Genomic DNA, 12,528 nt, shown 5'->3' with positions numbered 1-12,528 from the left:
GTCTGGCTCCCACTGATGAGACCTCAAAAAAGGTCAAAACCAGTCTGGGTAGTGACCCCCCCCACATAATGTATAACATCCTACATGTCCGCTAGGAGATGTGTTTTACATTATGGGAAATACTAAGGATAGTGATCAGAACTTGCTCCACCTTTACTACAAGTTGCCCCTGTCATGAAAGGTTTGCTTGCACTTGGATCCGCCAAAACATTTATAGTTTCTATATTCGGCACGAAACTCTTGCAGTTTCTCTATTTTGCTTTGAAATAATGTTGGATTCAATATCCACTTAATTTGAATATTAAAAAACTAATCTAATCTAAAAAAACTAAGAAAATAAAACATGAAAATCACTAATTTCACAGTACCATTGAGTACTTTGACAGTTCACTATATAGCCTGGAATCGAACTCAGTATATACCAGAAATGCTAATGCTAATGATTATGTTATAGTGTAATATAATGTATTGACAATAATTAAAAAAAAACAACCTGTATTGCACTGTTATTTTATTGGGTACCTCAAACATATATGGATGAAGGTTGTGGTCATCTGAATATTCTGTATGTCATTTTATTTACAGACATTATGTCTAAAGATACCCTTAAAAAATAGACAATTCTTATATACACAAAACTGCTTATTTGAATTCATATAACTCACAGGATGTGTCTGTAATTCTCCAAGGTTCTTTTTTAACTCTATTAATTTATTAATATGTAATAACTGTCTAAAAATATCCATCTAGTTAGACTTTGTGTCATTTTATAGTTATAATTTTTGTGTTAATTTGAATTACTATGTATTTATGTATACATCATGGTTTAATGAATTAATATTGTGAAGTAATATATCTTTAATTTGGATAGGAATTAGTGAAAGCGACTCGACTAGCTGTAGAATACCGACAGAAATTCCACAAAGATATTTTGATTGATCTGATGTGTTTTCGACGTTGGGGTCACAACGAACTTGATGATCCAACAATTACGAATCCAACCATATATAAAGAGATTAATTCTCGAAAGAGTTGTCCTGATCTTTATGCTGAAATTCTTGTGGTAAGGGCTTATTTTTTTAACTATCTGGTTATTTTTCATTGCATTGCACATTACTATGCTTAATTCCCCCCCCCCCCCCAATGCCTAGTACATAAGTATATACTAGAATATTCTTATGTACTATCCCACTTGCCTAATATCCTGCGGGCTGTCTTCTGCTTGAAACTGGCCTATCCATCATGGCATTGATTTCTGCTGTGTGTCTAATAATATTAGTATAGATCTTAGGTTATGCATCAACCTGAATTTAGGAGAATGTTGTGTTCATGTCTCATAGCTCATACACAATCCAGAACATCATCCTGTAGCCATTCAGTAGGGTTGAAATAATCTTATGCCTCCCAGCTATTTAAGGTGAGCGTTGTCTCTTGTGTGTGTTCCTTGAACCTGCTGACACACTCTATTTTTATCTTGAAGGACTACATCAGTCCAGCAAAACATACCCTAAACTATTATTTAAGCTCAGGTGCTGGTTAACATTAATGTTGCACTTTAATGGAATAATTTACCAGCACAAAGAGAAATAATTAAAAAAGTTTAATCGATTTCAATATTCATCTCAGTCAAAGAGACATCAGGAATACAATGTTAAATTGTAATAACATACACAAAAACATAAGAAGCAATAAGTGGAAGAAATGAGATAGAATAAATAAAGACTAAAGTCCTATGAGGGGGGTGCCCTCTGTAGGTCCTGTTGGCTAGATTTAGATGTTGGGCACTAGGCTTAAGAATTAAATTTTTCCAAATTTTGAGAAATTTAATGCAACCATATTTATTAAGATTAGGCTGTTTTTTTTTAAGTCTGATGCATATTCTAAAAAGAGTTTTAAGTTTGTATTTGCTGCAATGGAGCATAGTGAGTTTTTTCCTGTCTGATTCTGTGTAAATTATCCAAGGCATGGTCTGCTAGACCTCATTGACCATGGTTGTGGTGAAGAATGTATTTTTTGTGTTCTTCTAGGTAGGTGTTAGCAGATCTCCCATTCTGACCATACAATGATAATTTGCAAGAACAAGGAACCTTGTAAACACCTGGCATAGAGAGGGGAAGAAGCAGATCCTTAGGCGAGCAGAAAAGGGAAGTCAGCTTCAAATGAGGTTAGAAAGCAGTGCTCAGATTATATTTCTTCAAAGTTCTGGTTACTTACCTTTTTGGAAGTGCTCCAGATATTGGAATGGCATTACCGTAGTCTTTATGTTGAGAGGGATGTGAGGGGTGGAAGGGACACATAATTTGTATAATTTTTGGCATTGTAACCATTGTACACAAAGGTTTTTGGTGAATAAAGGCAAGTTGTGCTGTAAGATCTTGGTTGTTCCAACAGAGATTTAATGACACCATATTGTTGAGGGAGAATGGTGGGAAAGTTTATATATGTATTTACCTATGTGGGTGGATTGTTTGTAAACAGAGAAAGAAATGGCAATCCTTTCAAATCATGCACCAATTACCATTGGGTATATGTGTGATTAGAATATCTAAAAAAAAAAAAAAAAAAGCAACCTATTGTTATTTTCTTTTTCAATAGTAAACTAAATTCTGGGGATTGTTGAAGTAGAAGAAGAAAGAGTTGAATGTGTCTGAGCCATGTTGCCAAATAGAGAACACATCATCAATATATCTTAGCCAAATAGAAGTTTTAAGACTGGTAGGTATCAAGCAAATTTTTTTTCAAAATGCTACATTATAGAAATTGGCCAGAGGAGTGGGGGGAAGCCATGGAAGTACCTTCTGTCTGTTTATATAAGGTGCCCTTCCAGGCAAAGCAACCAGTATGGATAGCAAAATTAAAAAGATCAATAACATTGGTGGGGGGGGGGGTGAGCATTTTTAAGTAAATTAAGTGTCAGAAAGAAGATATTTGTGAATAAGGAGACTACATCAATACCCAGTGATATCGTTATTGTTTAAAATTAAATTCTGGATTAAAGATCTTTAATTCGTGGAATTTTTTATATAAGAAGAAATGTGGCTAGTAAGTGGAATTAAAGATTTTGCTAACTGTTTGGCTACTTTAAAGGAGGGATCATCAGTAATGTCTACTGTGGGATGGAGAAGGTAGTTCTAAGGCTACCCAACAGCTCCCATGGAAGGTGCCCCTCATCAGACTTAAGTCTTTATTTATTCTACCTCATTTCTCCCACTTTTTATTTCTTGTCTGTTTTTGTGTGTGTTATTAGAGTTTTAACATTATATTCCTGATGATGTATGTCTCTTTGACTAAGATGAATTGTTGAAATTGATTAAACTTGTTTAATTATTTCTCTTTTTGTAAATTATTCCATTAAAGTGCAAAATGAAAACATACCCTACTATGATACCACCATTCCCACCACAAAGCCTATAGTAAATTGCTGTGTGTGTGTGTGTGTGTGTGTGTGTGTGTGTGTGTGTGTGTGTGTGTGTGTGTGTGTGTGTGTGTGTGTGTGTGTGTGTGTGGACTGAGTTCAAGAGCAAAACAGGGTTAGGTTGTGATATTATTATTATTAATATGAGAGACCTCCAGGGAGTCAGGGACTCATTGAGGGAGGCCACATACTACATGCATCAGCTATCATACTTATTCTTGAATTCATTCACACTGCTTGCACTCACAATATCCAGTGGCAATCCATTCCAATCATGCACACCCTGAGAGAGAAAAATCTAGCCCTTACCCCCTTTTTAGCAGCATTCATTCTCAGCTTCCAAGGATGCCCTCTTGTTCTTTCCCCACCCTTCATAAATTGAAAAATTCCATCAACTGAAATCCTGTATGACCCTTTCAGAAGTTTATAAATCTCAATCATATCACCCCTCTTTCTCTTGTTTGCTAGTGTCTGCAGTCTACAAATTCTCAATCTGTCTTCATAATCGGTATTCCATAAGTCTGATATCATTTTTAACACTCTTATTTGCACTCTCTCCAATATATATCAGAATCACAATGGAGACCAGACCTGCACACAAAAAAATATAAAAGTGTGGTCTTATCAAGGCATTGTAAAGAGGCAGAATGGCATCCTTGTGGATGGCTGTTCCACAGAACTGAAATACATGGAATGGAAGACGATTGGGAATAGCAGGTTCAACTGGGTGTTGGATACCATAATGGAGGCTAGTCCTGCCAAACTATGCCCATGGAAATCTCTGTAGAAGAGACACAAACAGACTGTTGAAAAGAATCTGAAATGTTCAACTAAATTGCTCTCTTCAGCATCAAGACTTTTTTAGACAGGTTTTAGAACACCACCCAAAATGTGAGAGCAGTATTGCAAGGTTATGCAGATATAAAAGTCAAGGGTGTTTTATAACTGACTTGGTCATGTCTGTTAAGTTGAGCATTGCCAGCGTTAAGGAGAAAAGAACTGTGGTTTTTTTTTTTTAGAAGAAAAAGAGACAAAAAAAACCTGTTTTGTAAGCATTGAAGGTGAGTATGTTATTGCCCACTGAAGGTTGGTACATGGTACATAGATCTGTCTTTTGACCACTTATTGTGTTGATTGGTGGATTTATTGCCTGATTGTTTTTGCCAGATATATATCTGTCTGTGTATGGTTCTGTAGGAACTGCAGCTTGGTTGACCAGCACACCTTTTTTTTTATTCCTTTAGTGTCCTGTGTGCTGACACCATAGGAACTGATTTTGACAATGATCATTGGTGAGGAGAGGGGGTTTCTTGCAGGCCTTCAGTTCTAGAAACCCTGTACATGAAAGAATGCAGTGTATCATTATCTGGGATATTGTTCATGTGCTCTCCCATATTGTATTATGATGTCAGCTATAATGACACGTATCAAATAGTCTATTATGAAGCATTGCACCTTTTGCTCACCTACACATAATTATGTCAATGTTGTGATATTTGTCCTTTGTTAGAAAGACTTGAAAGTGAATCCCATCTTAGAGATGTTGGAAACTGAAGCTGAATTAGCTGGTTTCATTTGTCAAGCTTTTTCAGGAAACTTAGATTTTTCATCTTGAAAAATAGACAAAATTAACTGACACACTATCTAGATCTATAGTTCTATTTTCTTTGGCTGTAATTGAAACACAGACATTTGTTGTCCACGAGCATCTGTTTTCCATGATTTATTATTTTTTAGTACATGGTGGTTTCACCTGCTTAATGCTGTTCTGTGTACTATACCTTATAAATAATATACTATATAGTGCAGTAAAAAGGTGCAGGTAGCATATGCAAGCATAGTGTTGTTTGGTATATGTGCAAAGCAGAGCATTAAAGTTACGTTTATAGAAAAGACAAATAATATAAAAGAATCAGAAAGGGGCCTGAACATCAGATCCCACCATTTTAGATGAGCATGGTTAGTCGGTTGCACAATAGGCAAGATATAATATGCAGAATAGCACCATACTGTATGGGGGGAGTCAAGGCCAGCATGCACTGGCCTTGACTCCCCCCCCCCCTGTTGTTGACACCTCTGAGCACGAGTGAAATATGGAGGTATCTATTCTAGGAAATGCGCAGTCACAAGCAAGGTCGATTCGCTGTGACCCGGCATGCCTATAGTGTACACTGTCTCATTTTTGCGATGCGATACAGCCTGCTGCGGCGATAGTATGTGCTTAGCTTTACATTAAATACAAGACTGATGATACTCGACTCTAACCAAGGTGTTCCATTAAAATTTCGGGATTTGTGAAGTGTTCCATCGTAGGAAAAGTTTGAGTAGCCCTGCTGTATAGTAGTATAGTATACACCATACTATACAGCAGGGCTCCTCAAACTTTTCCTATGATGGAACACTTCACAAATCCTGAAATTTTAATGGAACACTTTGTTTGAAAACATGGTTTTCAAACAAGATATTTTTTTAATATAACGAGTGTGGTAACCTACACTCTTGTGTGGTTCTCAACATGATGGGCCTTTGTATTTCATGGAGTTACCCATGCAATAATAATAATAAAAGAGATTCACTATTTAGTTTGTTATATGAATATCACATCAATTGCCTTAGTTTGCATGGAGTGCAAGTAGCCTAATTGTGAAGATACTTCACAGTCAAACTTTGTTTGCTTCTCATCTCCTCTCATTTTCCTTTTCCCCTCTTTTACCTTGCGGTGTCGAGGGTTTATTAATCATCGGACCTAAACTGTTCACAGGATAAGGTGGTCAGCCTTACACCCCGGTGTATCCTATGTTTACAGTGGCGTTGAGTTCTCAAGGCTGGTTTGCCTGTTTTGCAGGATGAAAAACCCCAGATAATCTGGGGAGAAAAACCCTACTGTCCAAGGCCAAGACCGGCTAACTTGGCTATGGCTGAGGAAGATCCTTCAGCCATAGCCGGGGAAGGACATTCCTTCCCCAGACATATGGTTGTGAAGCACACAGCCACTAGGCTAACTTGCGGACACTTTGTTTGCTTATACTGGGATAAAGGATTAAACAGTAATCTAATTTCTTTGCAAGTTTAATAATAAAATTGGTAGCCAAGGGGAAAAAACCTTTTACAGTTATTTCTAATCTAGAGTATTTTAATAATGTCTTATCTTTTTACTACTTGTTATGGGAAATATGTCCATGTGGTTAGCCTAGTGACTGTGCACTTCGTAATCATATACCTGGGGAAGGAGTGTCCTAGGTTCAATTCCTGTCAACAACATGAGGAGCTTAAGGATCTTCCTCAGCCATAGCCAAGTTAGCTGGTCTTGGGCATGGACAGCATAGTTTTTCCACCAGTTTATGTGGGGTTTTTCATCCCGCAAGCAGGCAAACCGGCCCTGTAAATACACAGGATACAGTCATATGATATGGTACACCAAGGAAGGCAATGGGAAACCACCTTGCTCATAGTCATTTCCCTAGATGGTGGCGTATATATAGCTTCTCCTAAACAGCCGAAAGGCTATAACCACAACAACAACAACAACATGGAAAATATAGACTTCTGCAATAATTCAATCTTGGTATCTTTTTTTTGGGTCTGACTCCCACATAAATGTGGAATATGAGATCTCAATAAAAGTTAAAACAAGTTTGGGTGGTGACCTTTCCTACATTCCTTGTATATAGAGACTAAAGACTTCATATCAGTTGCCTTAGTGTCCTATAATGCAAAACACACTTTCTTCAGATGCATATATTGTTATGCATCATAGGAAGGGTTGCCACCCAAACTTGTTTTAACTTTGTTTCCTTACACTTGAATAAGGATTAAACAAGAATATAATTTCTTAGGAAGTTTAATGTAATTTGTCAATAAGTGAAAAACTTCCTCCATATACTACTTTTTAGTAACTGTTCATCAGAACCCTCGTGTTCACTTGACCAGTTTCATATCCATCCGCTTCTGTTCGAGTTTGCATAGAGTTCCATGTGGTATTGTTATCTCCCACTTTCTCTATATCCATCCATTTATGTTAATAGTCCGTTATAGAAAGTTGTGACCAAGCACTGTAGAAGTGCCATTTGCTTCCATACTGCTTGGCCAACTGAAGAAAGACCTAAGTTTAAATATAGTCACTGACTAGAGGAACTTTTTCATTTCTTGGACCAGTTCCCAAGTTAGTAGATGTTTGGTATGGACAAGTGGGTTTTTCTGCCCGAAATTTGGATTTTTCATCCTTTAAACTCAAGAAAATCAACTGCACATTATTTCAAACATTAACATATTGTGTTAGGGTTAAGGAACACTAGGGGGTGGCACTTCTCTGCCGTCTCTTCACTGGATGCCTCTTATAATTAGTGATAGTCTTGGGCCAGCTATCTCTGACTGGCTACCAGTAGCAATTCAACTGCCCACTGTCTCCAAGAGTTAGATAGAGCTAAAATAGCCTAACCTACTAAGAGAATAAAAGTCATTAGTGGATTTATTTTATTTTATTTATATAATGTTTTAGATTCATTTTTTGATGGTTCATTGATTCAGAGATCAACATGTTGTGAATTTCAGAAAATGAAGCTCAAGTATAAAAAAAATAAGTTATATAAACATATCTACATATATATTAAGTTATTCTGCTTAATCTGTCTAAGAAGTTCTGATGCCTTTTTACTTAGGTCCAGGGTACTCCAGTTATATACAGCTTTGGACAGAATACCCACATCCACTTAGGACACATTTTGCATTATTTTATTGAGGTTTGATCCATTTCCACTATATTCCAATCAGACAAGACGAACACAAATGACACATTAAATACTCCATTTTGGTAAAACCAGCCTTTCTGATCATGCACTCCAAACATATCACAGAATTGATTGGAAAAATACCAAGTCCCTACACCACACCAAAACCTGGTTTGAGAGAAAATTTAAAGAGTCATGTGAAATGCTCAAACACAACCCAAATCTCAACAAAAATGATGGCCTAACCATTTCAAGGATGTGGAGGACCCATCTACAACCTGTATAACAACTTAAACTAGCCTTAGAAAAATCCCACTACAAGAAGACAACCTGGTGAAGTGTTTGTAACATTCAACAGCAACTGAAAGAAATCATTTTATAACAATCAGAACTATCCAGAAGAATATTAATACATGAGGACTTTAGCAGTTTATTGTAGTTGTATTTATTTATTTATATATATATATATTTTTTTTTTAATTAATTTATTTTATTTTATTTTATTTTTATTTTTTATTTATTTATTTATTTTTTTATCACTAGAGGTCAGGCTAGGAAAAAGGATTTATTAACTATGTAGATTTAGTTTACCAGTATACTGGGCATGAGCATGTAGCTTGGTTCCTTATACAGTTGTATTCTTCCGATGTTGACCTTGATATAGGGGTCTAAACGTTTTATTCAAGTTTTATTTTATTAGTAATTAATAAAATAATCTGTTCAACACGTGTGTTTTTGTGTCCCTAAATTTACAAATATGAGTGCTGATCACCATGTAATCTTAAAAGAAAGGATAATGGCAATGATGCAGAGGACCCTTACGTGCAGAAATAGAGACATTATGACACCATAGTATAAGGCCTTGATCAGGCCTCATATGGATTGTTGTGCACAGATTTGGCCACCTGATTTTCATGGTGATGAGGATATATTGGAAAGGGTCCATTCACAGAGGTGGTCAGTGGTCTTTGGAATGTGGAATATGAGGACAGATTGAGAGAATGTACATTGCAGAGTCTCATAAATAGGAGGAAGAGGGGGGGGATATGATTGAGACATATAAGCAGTGGTGAGCTATAATGGGCTCGCGGGGGCTCAAGTGAGCCCATTTTTAAATTTTTCTCAAATTTGCGAGCCCCTTGTTCTTCTTGTTTAATAATCTTGTAGAACTAGAAAATACCACCTTGGAATGTATACATGCTATTATAATTGCTACTTTAAATTCATATGGATTTTCTGATACCTATATAAAAAATCATTTCATTGCATTTTGTTCTGATGGAGCTAGTGTAATGTTAGGAAACAAATAAGGTGTTGCAATCAAACTTCTACAAAAATTTCCCAATGTTGTGATTTAGCATTGCGCTCATTGTTCACACCTAGCATTAGACGATTCGATAAAAAACATTAAAGAAAAATCATTTCAAAAATCATTTTGAAATATTTATGGATAAATTATATGCGTTTTATCATCAATCACCAAAAAATCAACGAGAATTTAATACGATTGCAAAAGACCTCGGTATCGAAATTTTAAAGATCGGCTGTGTGTTTGGACCATGATGGGCAGCTTGCAGTTTACGAACAGCTCTTACTTTGTGGAGAAATTACCCAGCTTTATGCAAGCATTTTGCATCGAACAATAAATATAAAGGCTTTTTAAACTGACTTCTCCATTTGGAATTTTTAAAAGATCTAGCATTGATGATTGATATCCTACAGGAATTATCATATCAGTAGCTCTATAAAGTCACAATATAAGCATTATAAGGGTTAAGTTAGGCCGGTTTTTTTTTTTTTTTTTTTTTTTTTGCTCGACAATGCGAGCCCTTTGTTAAAATTTCCATAGCTCACCACTGCATATAAGCTAGTCAGGAGTTGTTATTGTGTCGACATGGAGATTTTTCATAGAATGGGAGAGGAGGAGGACAAGAGGTCATCGCTGGAAACTGTATAAGGAGGGGGTGAGCAGAGGAGTGAGGAGTAGATTCTTTGCATGAGAGTGGTTGGTGAGTGGAATGCATTGCCTGCTGAGTGTGTTGTGGGTATAGACACATTGAATCAATTTAAGGCATGGTTGGATGAGCATTGTGTGCAGTAACATGTACCTCCCATGATGAGTCTCAGACTCCATGAAGATCAAATAATAATAATAAATTTATACATTGAGTTCAACTTAGTTAAACAAATATTATAATGAAAAAATTCATAGAGCAAGTAAATAAACCATACTGTGTTATTCATCAAACTATACCCCGAGCAAAACTTAAGTAAATTTTTAGTTCTCTCTCTCTCTCTCTCTCTCTCTCTCTCTCTCTCTCTCTCTGAATGGACTAAGAGCAGATAAATTATATGAAATATTTGTACTGAATTGTCATTTCAAAGATTATTATTGCCCATCATTTCCACTTTCATCTGGAGAGAGAATTTAAAGAAACAAAATAATGCATACCGTATTGGAGGCACAGTATATTAAAATAATTTCATTTCTTGTAATTACAGATGGCATGAATTATCAACAGTTACTTTGCTTCTTCAATTAAAGAAGTTTCTATAAGAAGTACTTTAAAAATATGAGCAATATCAATTTTTTTTCTTTTTTTTGACCCCTCCCCCACTCCACACACACACACACACACACACACACACACACACACACACTTGGAAGTGTTACATCCTGAATGAAGAATTTTAAAAAGAAACAATTCATTCAGGATTTAAACACACACACACACTTGGAAGTGTTACATTCTGAATGAAGAATTTTAAAAAGAAACAATTCATTCAGGATTTAACAAGTCAGAAAAATCAGCTAAGAGAAAAAAACTTGTACTCGAGCAGAAGAAATAAAGTACTAACTGTAAATAGAAATAGAATTACCTCCTTTTAGTAGAATTGTAATACCATGTAAAGAACTTTGTGTATAAATTAGTATTATATGAATGCGTCATGTATACAATGAATGGTAAATTAGATGTAAACAATAGTCCAAAGCTCATGGGCGGGCCTGAGGCATTGGCAGTCTTGGAAAGCAACGCACGTTCGTTTCCCGGAAGACTCTGCTCGAGATCATGTGATGTGCCGAAATTCCCGTGGACGAAAGAATGGTGGGTGGGAAAAGATCACAGAAAGTAAGAGGGTGCTATTACAGCTAGTAACAGGGTGCTAAAAAGGGGGGAAGTGATGGGAGAATAAAAAGGGTTTGCACCCCTTTCTCAGGGCTTTTTTTGCCTATTTTGCTGGATGATGATTCGACTTCTCCTGTGGACCGGAAGTTCCTGATGGTGTTTCTTGGCAATAGTACGATATCGGACGGTGCGCCTTTCCCTTCGATGTCTGAATTTCTGCTGGTACTAAAGCGTGAGATGTCGGCATATGCTGTCTTCACTCCTTCACTGAAAGTTCCGACGGAATAATATCGCGGACGTATCCTATGAACCGGCAGTAGAAACGAGGATGGTCTGAAACAGATCCAGAATTGACGTGGGAACAATGCCAGCTGCAGAGCATAGCTTAATCTGATGACCATAGTGACCCACCATGTGGACGCAGGCTTATGGAAGTATCGAGAGGTAATTCAAACAAAGAAGGACAGTTCAGATGGACCTGGAGATCCTGCCCCAAGAAATGGTAAAGTACAGATTTTGTTGTATAATTACCCAGTCAGTAAAGGGAAAGAACATTATAGTGTAATAATCGAGTATGAACAATATTTAAGAACTTTAAGTGATTATTTAGCAGTGGCTAATGTCCATAAAACAAATTGTCTGGAATGATTATAGATGATTGTGACTAGTTTAATGTGCAAGACTAACATAGTAGGTAGAATATTGATTAGAAGTGTATAATGTGTATATTATGCGTGTTTAATCTCTAACTTAAAAGAAGGATTTATTGTTCATGCATTAAAATATTAATCAGTTTGATACAGTTTGATTTAGCATGTCATTGAACTAATTGAAAGTGAGATTGGTCTAAGTGTATATGTCTTTAGATTCCAATAAATATGTTTTTTCTTCTATACTTGAGTTTTGCCTGTGATATGAATCAAAACTACCACTCATTAATCTGAACCATAGTGGGGGGGGGGGGGAATTGAGAGAAAGGTATAACATGTTGTTATAGAGGTACAACTGCAAACCAGAATTTACTTAGCCACAGTCAAGCGTTTAATTTATGAGTTTAAGCACTAAATTGATTCACCTATGTGCACCAAAAATCTGGAAAAGTCTCCCTGAATAAGAGTCCCCTCTATTCTAAGATATTGGCTAGCACAGCTTTAAAAAATAAATTTGTCAATTTCTTAAGAGGAGACGGCCCCAGAAAGAAATTAGAGGATTCGTTTCTTTTAGCAAGGAATAACCTTTAACAGTCAGGGTAAGCACG

General features: G+C 36.3%; 1 protein-coding gene across 3 annotated transcripts in view; it reads left to right on the top strand.

The window, feature by feature from the left end:
* LOC150102443 (2-oxoadipate dehydrogenase complex component E1) overlaps positions 1-12,528 on the top strand; it is a 481,556-nt gene that overhangs the window by 249,256 nt on the left and 219,772 nt on the right. For all 3 annotated transcript variants that reach the window (XM_090399364.1, XM_090399362.1, XM_090399363.1), the window contains exon 12: positions 872-1,063. In XM_090399364.1, coding sequence (XP_090255490.1) covers positions 872-1,063 — 192 coding nt within the window. The remainder of the gene's footprint in view (positions 1-871; positions 1,064-12,528) is intronic.

This window comes from Typopeltis vanoorti, chromosome 10 (assembly GCF_054136105.1).
Source record: "Typopeltis vanoorti isolate ZY-2024b chromosome 10, IOZ_Tvanoo_1.0, whole genome shotgun sequence".
NCBI classification, from domain to species: domain Eukaryota; kingdom Metazoa; phylum Arthropoda; class Arachnida; order Uropygi; family Thelyphonidae; genus Typopeltis; species Typopeltis vanoorti.
Note: the sequence above shows the minus strand (reverse complement) of the source record. Positions and strands in the feature narration are given on the sequence as shown.